At 34.9% G+C, this 21,877-nt stretch overlaps 1 protein-coding gene across 1 annotated transcript in view; it reads right to left on the reverse strand.

The window, feature by feature from the left end:
- THSD7A (thrombospondin type 1 domain containing 7A) overlaps positions 1-21,877 on the reverse strand; it is a 257,309-nt gene that overhangs the window by 51,211 nt on the left and 184,221 nt on the right. Inside the window, exons 9-13 of the mRNA XM_052695414.1 lie at positions 19,249-19,440; positions 8,756-8,990; positions 5,688-5,803; positions 3,047-3,179; positions 1,790-1,893 (exon numbers count right to left, since the gene is read on the reverse strand). Coding sequence (XP_052551374.1) covers positions 1,790-1,893; positions 3,047-3,179; positions 5,688-5,803; positions 8,756-8,990; positions 19,249-19,440 — 780 coding nt within the window. The remainder of the gene's footprint in view (positions 1-1,789; positions 1,894-3,046; positions 3,180-5,687; positions 5,804-8,755; positions 8,991-19,248; positions 19,441-21,877) is intronic.

Raw genomic sequence — 21,877 nt, forward strand, 5'->3', positions numbered from 1 at the left:
ATAGAATACAATTAGCTACCCTTCATTACTAACAAGTTTGAGTCCAAGTGGTCAGATTTAGGCACTACAACACAATTGTAAACTTCAGAGCAGCCCTCACAGACCACTACACTAGTTACGGATCTCTGAAAGAATTACCGGAGTCAGAAGGCATTCATCTTGGCAGTATAGGCAAAACATTCAGGTTTTGTTTTGTGGTAAGCTCTAAATTGATCCCCAATAACACCTTCTGAGTAAGATTCACTCTGACTTTTTTACTATGCCATAACTTCCTTCAGCACTTCAAGGAAATTAATGACCGTTATATTTCAGTTCTGCAGTTAACACTGTCCTTGATAAGGAATTCTACAGTCTGCTGAGCCAATGTTGTTTTAACAGGTAGAAGTTTGCACTCAGCAAAGGCAAAAGAAAAATCATTCCTGAAATTCAGGGTTGACTAGTAGTTCAAAGCAATTCAATTACTGTAACACAGTAAGTAGGAACTGGAATTACTTTCAAACTAAGCTTATTTAATACACCTAAAAACATCTCTTAGCTATAAGGAGTCACACATATACAATTCTGATAAATACATTTTCTTCTATGAAGATATAGACCATAAATCTGGTTTTGGCTGTTAAAATTTTGAATTAAATGCAAATGGTAGAAAAAATGTCAGGGTCATTGCACTGAAAGGATCAGCAGATTTGAAATCCAACTGGCAGCTGTGCAAGAGAGCTACACATTAGTGGTTAATTCCAGGGCCAGTTCTATTTAACATCTTTAACAATCTACACAGAAAACACCCTTAGCAAATTTGAGGATAACAGCTTGAGAGAAGCAGTCAGCATCTAAATGAAGAGTTAGGCGACTGTTCAGAAGACCTTGAGCACTTTGAGAAATAGGATGGCAGAAACCTCATGAACATTAATGGAGTTAAGTCCTACACCTCTTGTGATCTCACTGACCTCTACAGTTACCTTCTCTATACTCGATTGGAAGTTATAAAAAAGAGAGATTCAGACTCTTCGCAGGGGTATGAAGTGAAAGAATAAGGAGCCACAGACATGAATTGCGGAAGAGGAAATTTCAGATTAGATATTAGGAAAAAGAGCCCATAAGCAAACAAGAAATGTAGCACGTACCTAGAGAAATTGTGTGATCTCCATCCTTGGAGATACTCAAAACTCAATGGGACACGATTCTTTGCAATCTGATCCAGCCAGGGTGAGATCTAACTTTAAAACTGACCCTGCTCTGAGGAATCCAAAATTTTGGTCTTCCAGTCCAAAATTACTGTAGGTTTATCCCACCCCTCCCATCCCTGAAAAACGCTTGCAAAAAACAAAAGACTTACATTTATTCTTAGGGATATACTCATAATCATGTCTTAAAACAGTGTTACCTGAAAAATGTCCTATTTTCACAGGTGAACTTGCACAATCTTTTCAAAAAAAGAAAAATTTTAAATGAGCTCTTTCTTCTTAAATTCTTCTTCAGAAAATACGTTCCACAAACACCCCTTCAAAACTTGTTTCAGGTAAATATGTTGAAATAAACATAATAAATAATAGCATGAATTATTCATTGGTACAGTATCTGTATTTAAAAATAAATTACATTTGATCCTTTATGAATAAAGCATTTGCCAAATGCTGGTTAGGATGCACCCTACTATATCAGCATTCAGTATTTTCCTCTGCTGATCCTAAGAAACTTAATTATTGTTAATCTACAATGATTGAATTTTACAGCATTTTCCACACCAGAAAATCTTCAGACTTCTGAGGAATAATTGACAGGTTCTAACCTCTTGCTTGCAACCCAGGTCCACAAGTCTCATGTGCTCCTGGACTGTCTTGGCGCACATACCATGGTACTAGCTGGCATCTGCGCCACTTGTGGGTCTTCCACCTAAAATAAATGAAAATATAAAAATGGAAATACAGAGAAGAAATGTCTGGCATGATGCCATGTCATTAAAGTACCTCATCTACCATTCACAAGCAACTTTTCTTCTAATTAGCAAATAATTATGAACTATCCCAGGTAAAAATTTGGTACTGAAAATACTAAACAGATGAAGAACAGACAGTATTTTAAAAGATATTACTCTGACTCTGGTACTGACAAGTGAAGGTTTTCAAATTCACTTCTCTGATGTTTGGAATCCTCACTATTCCCATTGTTGTTTCACACATTTTCATATCTTTTAGTTAAATACAGTATTGCCTGCCAATGAATTTGCAGGGACAATTTTTACCAGCAACGTATTGAAATGAAAGCAACATATTTCTTTAATCTCAACCTGCTGGTGCTAAAATAAAATTAAATTCCATTTGTACCTCTGAAACAAGTTCTTTCATGGGAATTAGCAAGGGCCCTTCTCTATCAGCTGGAGAAACTAAACACTGGCCACTGATTCAAACAGATAAATTGAAGCATAAAGAATCTTTACTACTTTGTCAAGAACATCTAGGCTTTCCTGTGCTATTTATACAGACACTGCAAAATTGCTCCAGAAGTTTTGTCAAGAAATTATGAACCACCAGCTTTCTCTGGTGAATGTTAAGTCAAGATGAGGAATTCTGCATGTTAGAGGATATATCAATCAGCAGATTATCACAGATTTTAATGGGCATGGAAAATGAAAAATACAGCCCTGTTGCATGGCAGTACAACTCAGTTCTCCTGAACAGAAGCTGCATTTCACTGGTTCGGACAGTTTAAAGAGGAAGGTTTTTTTATCGTATAGAATTTCAAAATAATTGCCAGGAGAGATTTATCTTGAAATGTATTGTGAAACATAAATGAAATGTAATTCTCATTAGTTGCAGTGTTTTTGCAAATGAACTGAAAAAAAAAGAAAAAAAAAATTATCATTTTATAAGAAAAAGAAACAAATAAATAGTGGGCCCTATATTCTGTGGGCCCAACTGGTATCTATTTAAAAATCTTGATTTAACAATGTATCCTAATTTTCATAAGAAGTGGAACTCAACAAAGTTTAGCAGACAGCAGAGGCTGAAAAATCATGCATAAGCTGTAATATGTTGAATAACACTACCTGTAGCTATAGCAGATGGGAGAAGCTTCACATTCCTTTTCCTCAAATAAAGTGTCTGGGCACTCACGACCACCATTAGCAGGGAGCTGGATAATGACTCGGTGACGGGACTGTTTCTTTACTATGACAGCTCCTGAAAAGAACAGCAGAGATTATTTTTCCTGCTATTATACAAGACTGGCAACAGTTAAAGTAAAATAGGTTTTAACATAACAGGTATTTGAGTCAATCACTACAATACTGACATACAAGTTTGTAATAAGCAGAAAATTATCCTAACAGATATAACATTTTAATCTGAGCTATAGACTAAGAAGCAGAGCTAAAAAGAAAGAAACAATAGTAATGATATACAAATGAATATTCTAATCACACAGAGAACAAAACCATCTAACCATCTAAGTTTGCTGATGCACTTCAGTTTTTAAAGCATAAATTTGCTTTAATTGTTGGTATGCAGAACTAGAAACAGAAATTAAAAAGGATAAATTATTATATTTTGTTATTTTTTCACTTACTAACTGATTAAATCAGAAAATCTAATTGTGTTTTTTTTTAATCTCCATAGTCAGAAATATAACAAATTTAATTTAAACTCTTGGTTCTCCCCATGCTGGTCTTTAGTTCTTCTTATGCTCTCATTTTCCACCTGGGACTAGCATTACCCTAGCTAGGTATGTAAAAAATATTTCAAAAGAGTACACATTACATATAAATATGAACTTTTACTTTCCCATTTTATAATAAATTTATGGTTTATAGTTATCAAACATTATAATAACTCACTATTAATGATAAACAGCAAATGATCCCTGTAGGAATTGTTATTTTAATCAGTTTTGGATATCAGAATACAAAGGGAAATCCCTGAAATGTATATTAATTTTATTGTGATATATAATGCAGTGATATTATTATGTAAAAATCTTGGGTTTTCTTTTTTCTTTACTTTTTATTTTTTTCTCTGAGAGCTGTAGCACAGACATTTGGCTGACTGGGTTGATACCAGCTTTGGTGAGTTACTATAGCAGCTGCAGTTTGTCTGCACATAGAAGCGTACTGGACCACAGCCAAGCAATCATAATTAGGAGCAAGCAGTAGGAGAACCCCGGCAGTGTTTCTCCATCACTTGGCTGCTTTTCAACACAGAGGAAAATCTCTGGTCCTGAGTCAGCCAGCTCCAGGAGAAGCCAGGGGCTGGCACATGGACAAGACAGACTTGAAGCCCATTGCTGCTGACTAGAGTGATGACACAAATGAGTAAAGCCCATGAAAAATTGTGTAGAAGTCTGAAAATATTGTTTGACTCATAGAGTAGACAAAATGTCCATGTTGGTTAAAAAATGCACTACTTTACATCAGAATGCACCCTAGTTTGTAGCGAATATTCATGAAGATATACACATTCCATAATAAATTTTCTTAAAATCCACAGAAATGAGAACAGGACAGCACTTGTCCAAAACAATCAGCTCCAACAAAAACATTGTAGAAAGAATAATTAACTCATTAGTATTGCTGTGAAAAAATAAAGTATTTAACAATGAAAAAATATTTCATAAATTCAGATTCAATATTATTAATTATTTGTTCTTTGTTAAAGGGTATAAATTTAATCTTTATAACATTTCATTTCTCAGATTGGACTGAGAGGTACTATGAATTACTGTGAAAACGACTTATGCTTCTGTACTTCGTAAAGTATAAAGAACTGACTGTAATACTTGAAATATGTATATTTGATGTCTTACATCTTATGTCATCGTACATTCTGATAACGTGATAGCTGTGGGAAATCATCACAACACAACGGGATTAGCACCCCATAGAACAAGAGTTATTACAGATTGTGTCTTTAATGGTACATATTAGTAAAATAACTCCTCTTTAACTTAAAAGAGAGAAAGAGATAAGACAGAACAATGCAGGCAATATAAAGCCAGTTATCACTTTGAATACAACTACAGTGTAATAAAAATTCAAGTGAGACCTCCACTGTTGTCAAGGGCTTTGTCAAGTGTATTAAAATGGTATTCCTATGTATGCTTAAATCAGAACACTAATATCAATTAAAAATTAGCCTATTTCTTTTACATTTTCCTTCATTTTTCTTTGGGTGTAAGGACAGGCAGAAGTCAGAGAGTTTTGAGAAATTATATGTATATGCATCTTGGGATATACAGTTTCAGGTTTTCTGATGAGCAAGCAGCACATGTAATTTCAAAGACAAAATCCAAGTGTTTTATAATACATTCAAATACATTCAAATATAATTCTGCAGTTATAGAAGTATCTCTGTTGGTGATATACAGAGAAAGCTGTTTACTGTCTGACTATTTATCAAGTGAAAATGTGAGAGAGAGTTTAGTAACAAAATAAATAGAAAACAGAAGACGCTCTTGAATGCGTTTTTCAGACAAGAGTCTTTAACTAGAAGTTATAGAGAGCTTTAGAAGCTTCTGAAAAAATGGTTCTATACTGTTTCATTAACAGAAACACGACTTTTTTCCCAGCAGTTGCAATATCAGCTCTGTCAGTTGTATCTTCTGTCAGGAGGAGGTCTGTATAAGTATTCTGCAAAAACCAACTGTTAGTCTGACTACTTAAAATCTGTCCACATGGACACAATGGAAAAAATTACCTTCCTGACATGAAGAAGGACAGAATGTCCAGTCGCTGAATGGAGTCACAATACAATCCCTTCTACAGGGAAGCAGACAAGGCCTCACTGTTTCTGGTCGGAGGTTTTCAGGGCATCTGGAAAAAAAAAAGATACATTATCAGATAAATGGTAGTTCTGCAGTGAAGTGATGAATCACAAGAGATAGTTGGATGCCTGCAGGCACACAAGGGGAGAGATAGCTGCCCAGAACTCACCAGGATAGAGTTCAGAAACAAAACCTGTTATAAATTAAATACATCTGGTGGAAGCAAGTCAAAAATGGCACATTCTACACCTAGAGACTGAAATTAAAAAAAAACCCCTCAGCAATATCATTCCTCTCTCATCATTCCAATCTTCTGCATTTTGAGTGCTATTTTCAAGCTTCTAAATTATTGTAAGGAAAAACCATCTTGCTTAGCTTAGCAAAATAAATATATAGCTCTTCATAAATTCACCAGAATTTTGTAAGGAGACATACCTGACATTAGCACCATTGTAAGCTCACATTTAGGTATAAGTTGACCATGGTCTTATGACAGAAGCTAGAAAGGGTTTGAAACAGGTCTGATCAATGAGACTGTGAAAGACTGTCAGAAGAAACGGGAAACCTTGCTTGCTTTAAAAAGAGGTTTGATCAGCATATAAAAGCTATTATTAAACTGCCACATATGGGGCTCATTAACCAGGTCATTTCCTGGATTCATTGTTCCCATTCTTTCACTAAGAGGAATCAACACTCTACACTGTGTTATGTCTTCAGAAAGAAGCAATAGCTTTTGCAGAAGTACTGCAAATCTTTAAAATAATTTCAAAATGGGTATTGCCCTAAAAGCACACAGTACAGACTGTCAGAAGATTGCATAAAGATGTACAAAAAAGATCACTTCTACATTTTGAAGCTTTTGGCTCATTAGAAAAAACACATAACTATCATTTTCCTCTTATTGGCTGGCAGGCATTTTGGACCAGAGAGATAAGATACTAATTTTGCATTAGATTGAATCAGCTTGGAATGGTTAGCTAGCATGAGGCATCTTTTCTGCCAGGCTGGAGGGAATGCTGGCAAGTCAAATGAAAAACTGTGAAGAAAATGTGGCCTTTGTTGCCATATAGAATTACACCTGCGTCAGCAGGGGAAGAAGAATAGGGGAAAGGAGAAGGAAATGGTTGTTGCCACTTCACAGGAAAATGGTCTTTGGCAATAACATTTGCTAGTTGTCTGTCTCTGAGTAATTCATTTTCCATTCTTAAAATATGATGGTTTATTGCAAACCAGCACCAACTTCTTGGCTGCAATAAGGCCCTCTTATAACGACATCTCCATTCTTCCTTCCTTGTCTCTTAAAATTCCAGCATGAAGGATCATCACCTCTTCATAAACTCTGCCTATTTAAGTTAAATTTTGCCTTTTTGTTTGCATGAAATTCATAAAACCAGATGACGTATGTGTGACTGTATTATATATAATCAAAATGATCTGTCAGCAGTTACATACAAGTACATTTTGAGGGTGGAAATTCAAAATGATTCTGAAGAGGCTTACTAATAGCTTTTTGCTTAAGGAACAACAGAAATTACAACCATATAGGAAAATTTGCATTATATACATTCATTGTTTCACTTACAACTTCATCTTTCAGGAAAAAAAAAAGTCATTTCTCTTCAGATCCTTGGGCAAGGCAATTAGTTCAATTAGAACATCATTTCTATCTTTTATATTGTTTGCATTTTCTATATGTGGCTTACAGCAATGTATTGATTTTTTCTGGCATTTCTTACTCAAGGTCAAATTAAACAGAACAGATACAAGCTGAAGTCCGTAACTTGTGAGGTAGATAAAGCAAATAATATTGATTGTATCATACCATAGTAATCTTTTTTATTAAGGGGAGTTTAAAGCAAGGTTCCTATTTACATTTTCATGTAAGATGTCTGGTTCTTTTAAAAATGATTTGGTGATTTTAATGTGACAACCTGAAGGATAACCCAAGATTTTTCTTCTCAGTTCACTTGGTTCATTTATAAAATAAAACAGTCCTCCTCTCAAAAATCTAGTCAGGCTAAAGGCAGAGATGGTAACATTTAAAAAAGGAAGATAAATCATTAGAGTTTTCTTTAATAAAAGATATAATGATATTATGACTGAATAGAACACAACTTAATGCAGATATATAACAATTTAGGTTATTGAATGGACTGGTATTATTTTCCATATTTCCATTTAAAGTAGATTATAGATTAAATAAGTCCACTTCTGAATAACAGAATAAGGAATGGCTGGCACTGTGCAAGTATTTTGTGTGAGAACAGCTGTTTCATGAACTTTCTAAAAGACCTCTGCTCTCAGCTCTTCCAGCCCTAAATCTCTCCTGAGTAGGATCTATTTTCAGACTGCCGAACTGCATGGAGATATCATCAAATGTATTTAACTAGCAGCTAATCTGTACTTAACCCTGGTCATAAATAATGCTGAGAAATTAAACCACTGGGCTAAAGCAATCTCTTAGGAAAAAAAAAAAAAAATTATATGTGGAAAATATCTGAAAGGAAAGAAGTCAAACTAATCTTGTGTCAGAGCTTTACTGTGCTTGATCTCAGTTTGCTTCTGAAATTGCTATTCAGTAGGTTGTACTGTAATTAGACCCCCCATGCTTATGTAGGGAACTATTCTAATCCACATAGGACACTGCTTGTTTTAAACTACCTGAACTATCTCCAAATTGTGCTATACTGCCTACACACCACAAACACATCTCAGGACTTTCATCCTGATTCAGCCTGGTGATGGTAAGCAGCCAACTGGGTTATGCAGTCAGATGTCAACACAGTCACTACTCTAAATATCACCCATAAAAATCAATAGTGAGAAAAGTACTTTGCAGACCTTTAATAGCTTTAGCTTTGTATTTTTAAAATATAAATTGTTCCTTTGTAAGAGCACAAAGATTGAGAGGGGCATTTGTCTTCACATGCACTCAATGCACACATCTAGACCAGCAAAATCCAAATTAAAGTATGAAAGGATAATTTTTTAAGATCTTTACTTTTTTGGGCCCACTTGTCCCACGTTGACCCTCACACAGATGACTTTTCTTGTCTGCATCCCCACAGAACAGGTGGCCTCCCCATTCCAGCTGGCAGAGGAGTTGAAAGCAGACACAGATGCATCCTCTATGCACTGTCCCCATGGGCCTGTCTGCCAATGATACACAGTGCAAGAGTGTTCGTTACAGCTGCGTGTTTCCTGTAGTGCACTACTATTTGGACACTGTACTCCTCCTGGAACAATAAAACAGGGCATAAGTTCATGTAATGGAAAAAAAAAAAAAAAAAAAAAAAGTAAAGTGATTTACTACGACAAACAAATAAACAAAAATTTATGAAATCTCATCATTTCAATCACATGAATTAAGTGTTGTCCTTTCTTCCTCATCTTCATATGCCCAATATTTACTCTGGCAAACTTCAGTTTGTAGACCACATAGAAAAAACATACGTGGACAGTAAATGTAAATTCATATTATGAGGATGATAAAATAATCATAAATCATACGACACACTATTTTATCTAATATCTTTGGGTTACTCTACAGCATTTTTACTTCGTGGTTGCCTAAAAGAGGTTGTAAGAGAGAACGCAGGAAGGCTCTAGGCAGAAGAAATGGTTAAATGTGCTAGTTATGTATGTCTAGAGACCACTGCTTATGTCTAATTCATGGATCAATTAAAAAGATTTTTGGAGTTCTTGTCCTAGTTCCCAGTGGATATTCATCCATGTTACGTAATTACCAAAGTGGATGACACAGCTGGCAATTTCTGGTCCAGACTGAGATAACAAAGGCTGTTGCAGGTTAAGATGAAAATGCATTCATGTGTTCATAATTGTGAAGAAAAGCTCAGATAATGTTACTTTTGTTGCACCCAATTTCAGATGTGTTCAGTTTCTTACATTCAAACAACTGAAAGCTAATTTAGCCTCCCAATCCTGGATAAGTCAAGAAGAGGTCTTTCTTACCAGACTTGATCTAGGATACTAGATAGGTGCTAGGATATCTAGCACTGTGAGTACAAATCATGTTTGCTAGATCTCTGGTGCTACTACACACACAGAAACTAGGTTTGCGAATTTACTTAAACATTCAAGAACAACAGGACTCCCATTCCCAGATGATGGAAAACCAAGGAAAATCTACTTAAAAACTTCTTCCCTAAAGGACAAGAACAGTCTTTTAGAAAGGAAAGTTAACTGAAAGAGGAGATTTTTATAAGCTCCTGAGGATGAAATACACATTTATGTTCTTTGAGGAGAAAAACATATGCTCACACCAAGCAACATGTCAGGAAGCACATTAGCTTTTATGTCCTACCACAGAAATTTAGGTTGCCCTACAGACATGCAAGAGGGAATGGGTTTTAAGCACTTATCACTGGGGGTGATTAAACAACTAAATAAGTACAACACAAGAAACAACTGCTTCAAACTGCTTCCAACACCACTATCACAAGAGGTGAAAATGCTTTATACTCTAAGTTACTTTTGTGGAACTTTTAGTTTTGCAGCAAACGTGCTGGAAAAAAAAAAAAAAAAAAAAAAAAGGATTAGGATTATCTAATGAGATCACAGGATAAAATCCAAATTCTCAAATTTTTTCCATGGGGACATTTTAAATGTCTAAATTAAGGCTGAAAAACAGTAATAAACAGTAATGCAACCAAGAAACTGTAAATACCACATTATTTGAGAAGTCATAAAAAAGACTATTAATAAGTTTTGTAAAAGGGGATTAGAAACACCTTACAACTTATGAATGTGACTAAAAAACAACTAAAATTAAATTGGTTTTGACTCAAAATGGATGTTACTCATGTCTATCAGAATTGCTTTAAATATATTTTAATACACATAATACCAAGAAAAAACCCTATTATTTAAATTTGGCCAAAAAAGGGAAATAAAAAAAGAAAGGGTAAAACAAAATTAACATTACATAGAAAGTTCCAAAAAGTCATTGAAGTAGCTTCCTTCAGGAAATAAGTATCCTTATCACCAGCACATACAAGATACAAGAATACAAGAGCAAGGAAATTGGGAAATGGAGTATATTTTGAAAAAAACAAGAAAGATAATACAGTCTTTTTTTTGCATAGGAGAGAAGACTGATCCACAGAAGAAGGAGAATAAGTATGTTTCTCTAGTAGAAGGAGTAAAGAAACAAGAATATAGAATATAGAAGAATATAGATATATAGATATATAGAATATAGAAGAATATAGAAGAATATAGATTTCTTTTTAAAGTTGCTAAACTGTTTACTGACATCCAATGCTACCTCAGAAGAAACACATAGGAAATTCATAAATTCAAGACAATTTGTTAAATTAAAAGTTTATAGGTGGGTAAGAAGTGTTTCTTCAGGAATGGATTCCATAATCATCAGTTCCTAAGAACATAAATTGAAAACTTAGAATCAATTTTGACAGCTACGCAAGACAGTATATTCAGGCAAAAAAAATGAGTGACGCTGACTTGTAAGTAAATAGAAAACTGGAGTGTGAATGTCTGTAGCTCAGTGGGAATCCAATTCCACTCAAATAAAAACAATATTGAAAAAAAACTGTAACGAATGAACAAAATGTGGAAATACAATTGCTGAAAGGTGATACAATTATCAGCAGTATTAAATATTACTAATACCAAAAACATAGTATTTAATTATGAATAAGTATGTTGTTCTCTCCAGAAATACAGCATTTCCTTGTGCACCCTCAAATTAAGTACACTAAAAGAAGAATAGCTTGGAAAACTGGCACTTAGAAATATCCTTTATAACATCTGCATAGGAGTAAGAAGATCAGTGCTACTCAGCTTCAAGAATCAAATGAAGACAGGTTTAATAGGAATATAAAAAACAATGAATATTTCAGGGAAAAAATGGTTATGAGAAAAAGGGACAAGTGACACTAAATACATTTTTTATAAATAAATAAATAAATAGACTGTAAACTACTCCTTTGCATTATTAAAAATTATCATTTTAAGTATAAAAAATAGTTGGATTTGAAGAACTTCTTTTTGTATTTGAATACTTTGGCAAAGCACATTTGGAAATGAAAGGCTAGTTTTAGAGTTTTACTTATAAAATAGTACAGTTAAGATGGTAGCTTCTTGGAATGCTTTAAAAGACTTGTCACAGGCATAGCTTGCTTTTCTGCCTGATTTAAAGCTCATCATGGGAAAGACATGTTGCTCCGGAATATTCAAGGATTGGTTTTTATAATCCAGTGTGAAACTGTCTTGATAACTTATAAATTTTGAAATGTCTAACACTTTTTAAAGCACTTAAGGATCATTCTTATTAATCGTTTTGCTATCCCTCATTTTACAAATGCACGTCATTGTATACTTGCATTTCAAAACAGCTAGAATAAAAGTTTTCTCAAAGTTTGAGAAAAGAGATGTGAATGACATTTCTCTTGTAATTCAGAGAGTGATTTTTTTGCCATAGAAATAAGGTAGGCGCTCCTTGAAGTAGTAACGCTTCCTAAAGACTGATGTGGTCAGCGCGTGCAGACTTCTTCTGTATAAAAAGCTGATGTTGGTGCATAACACTTGTTCCAGTCCTGCAGTAATTCACTCTTTCTTGCATGTCACATATTAAACATGCAAATCAAGATAAACTTGAAGAACAACTCTGAGAGACCTCTCCTCTAATTCATAACAGGACAGAAGTTTGGGTGCATCTATGGAAGACAAGAAGTTTGTCGTCAAGTCCTTCCTTGCATATGATTTGAATCCCAAATCTCCAACACTAGGCAGGAATATTACCTGGGTAATATTCTGAGTAAAAGGAAGCACAGTAATATCCTCTCCCTAGCTTTCCTTCACACACAGGTATCAATGACTTTGCAAGCCTAGCTTGACAAATCACCTATTTCTAAAATTACATATTTAATATGTTCACGTTTCAGTTGAAATCAGTTAAAACTCAAAATATCCTTGGTTTATCCAAAACTGATCCTTGGATGAATAGGGAATTTTTAGGAAAACAATTACTGAATTCTCTGTTTCCAGATTTAACTAAAAAATGCTGTTATTTCAAGACAGACAAATACAAAAATGAAAAACAAATCCAAGAAGTACAAGAAGAATAAACAATTTCAAAAGCCCTAAGTATAACTTCTTTTACAGCCATGAAGTTAAAGCGCACTGGAATTTTATCAGAAATAAAATTTTAAAGCATGTCGATCAGAATTTGCCTAGAGTTGAGAAGAAACTCCTTTGACCCAGCTATTCCTTACAGGTTCAGTAAATCAATCTTGTAGATATATGAAATGTATGAGCTACTGGCCTATCAGACAGAATACCTGATTAGATATATGACTGACATTTTATGCTACCTAACTCAGAGATGCATAATAGTCTGTGACATATGAGGTCATCCTGAGTAGCCTTTTTGGCTTTATACTCTGGCAATATATGAACATACAGTAGCCACAGTAAGACAATGGCATGCAGGCTGTAATGTGTAGGGCACACATATAACTGATTTAAGAACGTTTCAAACAAAAACAGAATGAAGTACATTTCTACTGCATTAAGATTTTTAGATTTTTATTCTTTGCTTTTGATTTTTTTAATGTTTACTTTTCCAAAAGTTTTGTATTTTTACTACTGATAAAAACTTGGAATGTATCCACATTCATTTTATGCTAATTCAATATACAATCAATGTAGATCCAATATAGAACATGTTGAATGTTCTATATTGAACAAACATAAGTTAGTCAGCACAACTAACCTTTCCAAAAAAATTTAGAACCCTTTTAGTAGTTTTTAGTCTGAGGACATGGCTTGCACAAATTAGATATAGTACATATTACTAATTATATAATACTTTCTGTAACAAGAAAAGAAAATAAAACGTAAGTAGAAAGCTGAACAAAAGTAGATAGACAGTATATTTGAACAAGATAGGCTAAGATGTATACGATACCATTACTAGAGTACATATGCAGAACAGTGTGATGTACCAGGTAACGTCATTATGTCCTTTGCTATTTTAAATTTGGAGACAAGGATTTCCCTGAGTTTCTTATCCTGCCATGAAGATGTAGGAGGGCTGCTCTAGAAGTAATGGCTCTGCTTTATTATGTTGGTCCACACTGTCAGAGTTGGATGTTGGTAGTGTGGCAATAGAGGCCAAACCTTCCCACCAATATTCCATTACATGTTCTTGCTATGTGGCAGACAGCAGCACAGAAGCAGTCTGACAGAATGGTGTCTGACATGGAAGTGTGTATGAAGCAAAGGTAAAGAATTGAATTCCTCCTTGTGGAAAAAATGACACCCATTGACATTTACCAGTGATTGTTAAACGTTTATGAAGACTGAACAGCAGATGTGAGCACAGTGAGTGCTGCATTTAAGCAGCACAAACAGGACTGTGAAAGACAAGCCATGTACAGCTGGTATACTGTGAAAGTCAAGCCATGTACAGCTGGTATACCATGAAATCAAGAGCATCTCAATCAGCTTATCCACTGAAATCAATAATGATTGTGACTATGTTGAAAACCAGTGTTTAGTAGGTCATTTTCTGTATTTGATAATGCTATTGTGTTCATTGTATCTGCTGTAGTTTCCATGGAAATAGATAGGAGACATTATTTCCAGAGTGACCTATGTATATCTAGCACTCTGGAGAATATATTCAGATAACACTGAGAACAGTGACACAAATGAGTTATTATCATGGGTACACTCACAGAGAGAGAAATTTATAAATAGTTTCACCTTCAAGTTGAGGACAATGATCTCAGAAAAGATATCAAAATTGTTGTTTTGAGAACAGTTTCCACATGGATTCATCTCACAAACTATATAAAATGTTCTCATGAGGAGACTACTCCCTCTTCCCCTTTGCCTATGGGTGCATGTAAATAATCCCATTCCATATGGGCATTAGCATGATGCGTTTGATGCTCTGTAGTGCATGGTTTGACCACATAGAAGAGAAATTGCTCTGGATAAAGAAACACTCATAGGAGCACATACAGCAGAAGTTAGTTTCTAGCTGGAGAAATAGGCACCATGGGGCTGGAGAGGCAGTCAGTAGAAAATGAGCTTAGTCATTCTGTACGCTTTGAACTTGCTAGGTTTGTAGACTCAATTATCCTTGACTAGCAGTAGGATGGGTACAATCAAGGACTTGGAGAAAAACCTGGACTCCATATGCCATCTCAGAGGATACATTTAGCCTATTTATAGGTTGGCAGTAGACTTGCACATTCTTTCATTAAAATTAATGTACAATCCTGATGTCATAGGAATTGTGTATTTGTATACAATCCTTTTTAATTGTCCTATAGTGTTCCGAATTAGAACTCCCAAAATCGTGGCTATACTATACACAAATTACTGTAAAAAATCTTCCCCAGACTGGTCTTACTCTTCTATCAGCCATTCAAGAGAGAGTCCAAAAATCTAGAAGAGAATACATTTGGGACTGTTTGCCTGAATAGAACTAATTGTTTCAGGACTCAGCTTTAGCATGTAAGCGGCATTATTAGGCATACATGTGACAAGTCTTGAACTCACGATTCATAATTACACAAGACATTTAGAGAATTTTCAGCGCCAGTAACATGCATTTCTTATAAGCTCTGAATAGAAACAGGACTTGCACTTAAAAAAGGCTCCCGTTAAGCTTCCTTTTTATAATGGCAGGATACAGACTTTCAGAAACATGAATATATTCTCTGCCACAGAGCATAAAATGACCTGCCAGCATCAGCAATGCAATCTGTGTTTTGTCTTGGAAACATGGCTGATGAAGTTTTGGAGGTTAAAAGTCATTTGGTTTGTTCTTATTCAGCAAATGACTAAAAGATGTAAGAGACTTATGGGAAAAAAGAGGTGTACTGGCTCTGGCTGGGACGAAGCTGACTTTCTGAACAGCAGCCCATACAATGCTGTGCTCTGCACATGTGTGCAGCTGCTGAGCAGCGCTGGCACTTCACCAAGGCTGACTCCCAACCCCCACAAAGACATTAAGGGATGAGCAAGAGATGAAGCAGTTGACCCAAACCGACATCCTCATCATATGGCATCATGTTCAGCAATAAAAGTTGGGAAAGGGGAAAAAAGGGAGCCCACTTATGAAAACATCTGTCCTCCTAAACAATTGCTATGCACTGAGGCTTTGCTTCCCAAGATGTGGCTGAAATTGCCTGCTGGTGGAAAATAGACAATAATTATTTCCTCCTTCTTTCCTTCTGCAAGGTTCCTTGTAATTAAATTTCCTTTTCTCAACCCATGATGCTTTTATTTAATAATATTTTTTTCCCTTGCCTCTTCCTTTGAGGAGAGGGAGTGAGAGAACAGCACAATGAAATTTAGTTGGCTATTTGTGTGAAACCATGTAAAAAGCCTAATTGCAGTGAAACACACACACAAAATACCCAACCATGAAGCAATGTTTTTTGAATATAATACAAGCAAAGGTGAGGAGTACAATCTAGCCAGAGTTGTGACTACACTTAAGCCTTGGAAGACTCTTTTATTTACAGGGGCTGTTTCAAAAGTAAAGCTTCTTACGTTGGTCCACAATGTAAACGGCAGCTGTTGGAGGTATGGTAGTAGAGGCTGAACCTTCCCGCCAATACTCCATTACATTTTGTTACTGTGCAGCAGATAACAGCAGAGCAGTGGTCTGACAAAATGGTATCTGACATGGAAGTGTGTATGAACCAAAAGTGAGTTATTTAATTTCTCCATGTGGAAAAAATTGTACCTGCTGACATTCCTCAATGCTTACTGAATGGAGACAAGATAGTGGCTGTGAGCACAGTGAAAACTGGACGGTGTAGGCAATGTTTTCCTAGCAACAACACTATCATAGCTGCTGTGAAACAGTGGGTCACCTCTGCTACTGCAAATGTTTACAAGCACAGCACACAGGCTTTTATCACTGGCGAAAATGTAGAGCTAATGGTGGCAACTATACTGAAAAATATTGTTTTGTATCAAACAGTGTTATTGTTCTCTTTTTTTTCTGTTTAGTTTCCAAGTAAACAAATAGGAGACATTACTTCTAGAGCAATCTACTATTTATGTGTTTTTATTCTCTGTTTTTACAAAGTGCGAAGGAGCAAGATATGAGTGAATTGCCATAAGCTAGGTAGAGATGTCAGCTTCTATTCTTAAAAACATACAGAATAATCTAATATCTGAAGAATAGTGAGGAAATCAGGATTAGAGGAAAAATAAAGTGCTACAACATCTAGGTAACAATTTCAGAAGTATTTTAGAGATTTTTCTCATTACTACCTGTTTGAGACCTGTCAATCTTTATAGTTGTAACTTGATGCTGATTGTGATCATTTCACAACAGACATAAATAAAATTCCTATACTTAAAATTCAACCTATGCTTCACTGCTTTGCTGCATTTGTTGTCTTTTATATTAGCCTGAGATGTGTTCAGTACCAAAGTCAGAATAAAACAAGTACTTGTTTTGAAAAAGAAGCATAAGAACATGGAATCATGTTCTGGATTAATTCACATTTCCACTTGTGTGGCATGGTATTCAGGATGTTAATTTTTTATTTCCAGTAAAACTGCATAAGCATATGGAAAATCAATTTTCCGGCCCTACATGGAAAAGCAAAGAGTATGTAGAGATACATCTGTTTACACTACTCTCTGAAAATGCAGCTCTGTATCTCCCTCAAAATGAGTCTATTTGACACATTATGAAAATTAAAAAAAAAAAGAGAGAGAAAACATGAACGCATTTTACTTTGTAATGTTAAGAGCAGTTTTTTTGTTGCTTACATTCATTCAAATAATTTATTATTTGAATCACCTACTAAAATGAGCATAATTCTCATTGCCCCTTAACAAAGGTCCCTTTCAGAGAAAAATTTGAAAATGCCTACTCTGGTACAGTCTTTTTGAAGTTACCTGAATTCTGTCAAGTATACAGTATACTCTTGGCAATTAAATTAGCAGCATTTGCAAAGGGAGAGGTGTTTCGATGTATGACACCTATTCCATTCCTTCTCCATTTGTCAGAAAGGTTCTTCACTATTTCCATATTTTCAACAAAAGCTTTTGGAAAGCATGGAAAATTATCAAAAGATAGATATGAACCTCTACCTAAAGCCTTGTCATTCTTCTCTTTCATAATCTAGCTATATCTTCTCTTTGCAATTTGCTTCAGATGCAGAATAAGGATCATTCACGTGAATGGAAACTACGCACAAGTGAGGATGTGCAGAATAAAACCAAATGTTTGAGACTAGTAAGGAATGTCTCAAATGAACACAAGGCAATCAACATAATTTTATGGCATTTTATGCTTGCTTCCAAATGGGAGGGCCCAGGAGTGTTTGTTGGATGAAAACTTGGTCTGTGAGCAAATGATTCTAGATTGATATAGGAAACTGAGAGATATACCATTGCATTCTGTGAAGGCAAGATACAGGATGGCATCTCCCTGCTACCTCTTACATGCTGACTTAAATTTACAAGGTCTGGAAAACTGGGAACCAAGAAGTTCCTGCTGAGATCCCGAAGTCAGAAGCTGTCACTCCAAAAGAGCAGGCTCAACTGCTTTGGACTATAAGTAAGAGTTTGTACTGTTGTTGTTAGTCATCCACTGATTAACACTAACTTGGATGACCTGACACTACCCAAGTTCAACCTGACACCAAGACATTGCTGGATTGAGGAGCAATCCAGCTGTCTCTATTTTCTATCTTTTCTCTTTATCTTTTATGTTTTCATTCTTTGTAGTAGCCATTGTCTTACCTGTAATGTTTATTAATTGTAATTATCAAATTAGCCAATTATACCTCCAATTAGAGTATTAGTTAACAAAGCTCTTAATAAATGATAATTGATGTGTATTATTAATCTGTGTATTGTATGACTCCATCTCAGTAGCAAGCCCTTGCTGACTAGGGGAGGTGTGACTCAGGAGACAGAAAAAGATTCATCTACCTAGAAACCTACTGAGTGGGACAGACAATAAAGTTTTGCTATGTATAAAAATGTAGTGACAGCAGTTACCTGTTCATGCTAAGCTACAAGAGCCATTTGTTAGCAACCAAACCCATTAAAACTTTCATTCCTTCAGCATTTATATTTGCCTCTTTGCAAAATTGGACCTATCACCTGATTCTCAACAGTCATATATAAATATTTTTCATTGCGATTTACATAGAGTAAATCACTTGCATTGTTAATTTTTAACAGAAAGTAGGAAAACCAAATATTTGAAATCAAAATAGCAATGTGCAAAGCAATAACAATGAGTAACATTAACTGACAAAATAAGTTTCTTCTTCAAAATACTTCTAACTATCACGATTATGTTTAGAATAAACATTTAAATAATATTCCTATTGTTTAAAAAACAACAACAGTTTCACAAAATAATTTGTTTCTGTTGACCAAGTAATTACTTCAGCATTACAATAATGGACGAGTATTCACAATCAGACAATAGTCTGCAAAAGTATGTGATCTTACCTTCACCTGCATACGCCAGAATTGAGCGGGCACGCATCTGCTTTCCTTCTGTGGTTTTGCCAGAGCAGGTGTGTGAGCAGGAGGACCACACAGACCACATGCTGAGCACACAGTCCTTTGGGCATGGAGCTTCGCAGACAACAGGGATTGGGTAGATAGCATCTCTGCATAGCTGCCTGTCAACCTCTTCTCCTGGGAAAGAAAAGGCCAGTAGCAGTCTATCATTTGTTAAATTAACTTAAAATGAGCAATGTAGCCCAGATGGGCACACAAATAAATTAGATTCTGTTCTTCTATATAAACAAGATAAATAGATTTCTTATTACAATGACTTGTCTCCTCTCCCTTGAACACACTCAAATCTAGCTTAATTTGATATTCTGCTGAAGTCTGGATGGTCTTTAGGCTTTAGCTTTGTTATTATATATTTGATTTGAAGAAAATCCACATATGAATAACAGAGTGTGTAGTATACCTACGGAAAATAGCAGGCCTATAACTACATATACATTAATCCCCTCGTCTTCATCTACTTTTGTGGGAGAAGGGGAAAAGTATCGTAACTTACAGATCAGCCAACTTTATAAATGATAATCTATCCTTTGAATCGGACCTATGTCTACTTACATATTATTTATATATTTATACTTAAATATATGAACATATTCATAGAAAGATAGACAGGTAGATAGACAGATAGATGTGAACCTGCAATTGAAAGGATACATACCAGGAGTTGCAGTAAACTGCAATCATTGACTTCTGTTTGGTTATAAAAACCTTTCATCAGGCAAGCTTGAGACACATCACTTTCACAGAAGTATAAAAAAATTTCAGCATTTATATTCTGTCACATCAATGTTCATATTTCATTGTAATAAAGTCTAGTATAAATTGTTTAATGAAATATTCCCTAATGTTTAAGTACAAGTACTGCTTTAGTTTTCAATAAAGAAATTGCAGAAACACTGTATGAGATCTCTCTGCATAGCATCCTAATCACAAAGTACTTAGTTTTTAAAATATAATATCACTTCCTGATCAAATCAGTTAATATGCATTGGGTGAGCAATAAAGGAACAATGCATTCAGAAGTCAAAATGTCTCACTGACAGTGACAAAAGGCTCAGGATAAATCTTCACTTTGGAGCAGATGAGAGAAACACTGAATTAAGGAGAGAGATGTTTGGATCCACTGTTTTAGAGTTATAGCTTTGTTATCATACAAACCAATTACAGAAATCACTGGCAACTAAAAGCACTGGGAACTGAATAAATCCAGTAGATAATATCAGTCACAATGAGAACTTCGAAAAAATGTACACATAGATTACAGTCACATAGATTTCTGAGGCTCTTTTAACCACATACAAGCCGAGCATGAAAAGAGATAGTCTTAATTATAAATAGGAAATGTTTTTCTTTCCCTTAAGTTTTCTGAAAAATATGCCTCTTCAGAAGCATCTAAAAGTCATTTGTGTTGCATGATTTTTACCACACTTAGAGTAAAAAAAAATGTTATATTGAGATATGATTAGTCTGTAGAAATGTTACTGAAGGATAAGTGATCTCAATGGAACTGAACAGGACTGTGTAGCATAGTATTTGTAATGATACATCATGTTAGAATTTTTGTTTTAATGGCTAATGTCAACAAAAAAACTAACTCATCAAGATTTGCAATGGAAATACAACTCTGATACAACAAAACATGTGTTGGAAATAATCAATAAATGTTCTTTAATGTTAAATATATCAGCCAGTGATAAAGGCAACCACCTGGATTTTGACAGCTAATTGGGAAATGTGAGCAAAGTTAAAGATCTATAAATACTACTTTACCAAAGCTTCAATTTAGGCTTTTATTTCTTAACGAAGTAATAAATTCATAAAACAGTAACCTAAACAAAATCTGCAAGATTTACAGAGTCTTAAAACCTCTCAGATAACAATCTCTGACAGCCTTAATTTTCAACAAAGGAGGGTTTCCTGCCTAGAAGATCAGAATGACACACTGTTTAGAGTGAAGTACGAGAGCCAGGAGCAAACAGCAAATTTCTTTTCCAAAGAACGAAGCAAAAAAAATGATGAACTTTACTCTCAAACTGTTCCATCTCCAGGTAATATTTAATGAAGTAAACGCTACATTCATTTTCACATCTTTCAAGAAACACTACTATTACAATATCAAGCTTATTTATCACCCACCAACTAAGATAGCGTTAGTGCAAAATTCAAGCTGAATTTTGGGTCACAATGAGAAATTGAGTTAACATTAGTTTCAGCCTGACTGTATGTTTAAAATGAAAAAATCCTTCACTCTGTCCCAAATCTTATCCAAGCTCTTATCTTTTCCTTTTACAGGGAAAATGTTCTAGAAATACACAACTTACATAGAGCATTTATTTTTTGTCAACAATCCAATTCTTAGCTGACAAAGGTAACAGCACAGAAATGCAGCTGAAAGATATATTTTATAATAGGTATTTCTTCAAGGAAATATGGCATTTAGACTAAATTGTTTCTGACATTTCACTAATGATTTTATGAACAATTTGACCTTTGTTAACTTCCTTATAAAGTGCACAGTGTAGTCAACTGCTAGGAGCCACTCAACCATATGCTGGAG

This window comes from Tympanuchus pallidicinctus, unplaced genomic scaffold (genome assembly GCF_026119805.1).
Source record: "Tympanuchus pallidicinctus isolate F22 unplaced genomic scaffold, pur_lepc_1.0 scaffold3, whole genome shotgun sequence".
Lineage (NCBI taxonomy): Eukaryota > Metazoa > Chordata > Aves > Galliformes > Phasianidae > Tympanuchus > Tympanuchus pallidicinctus.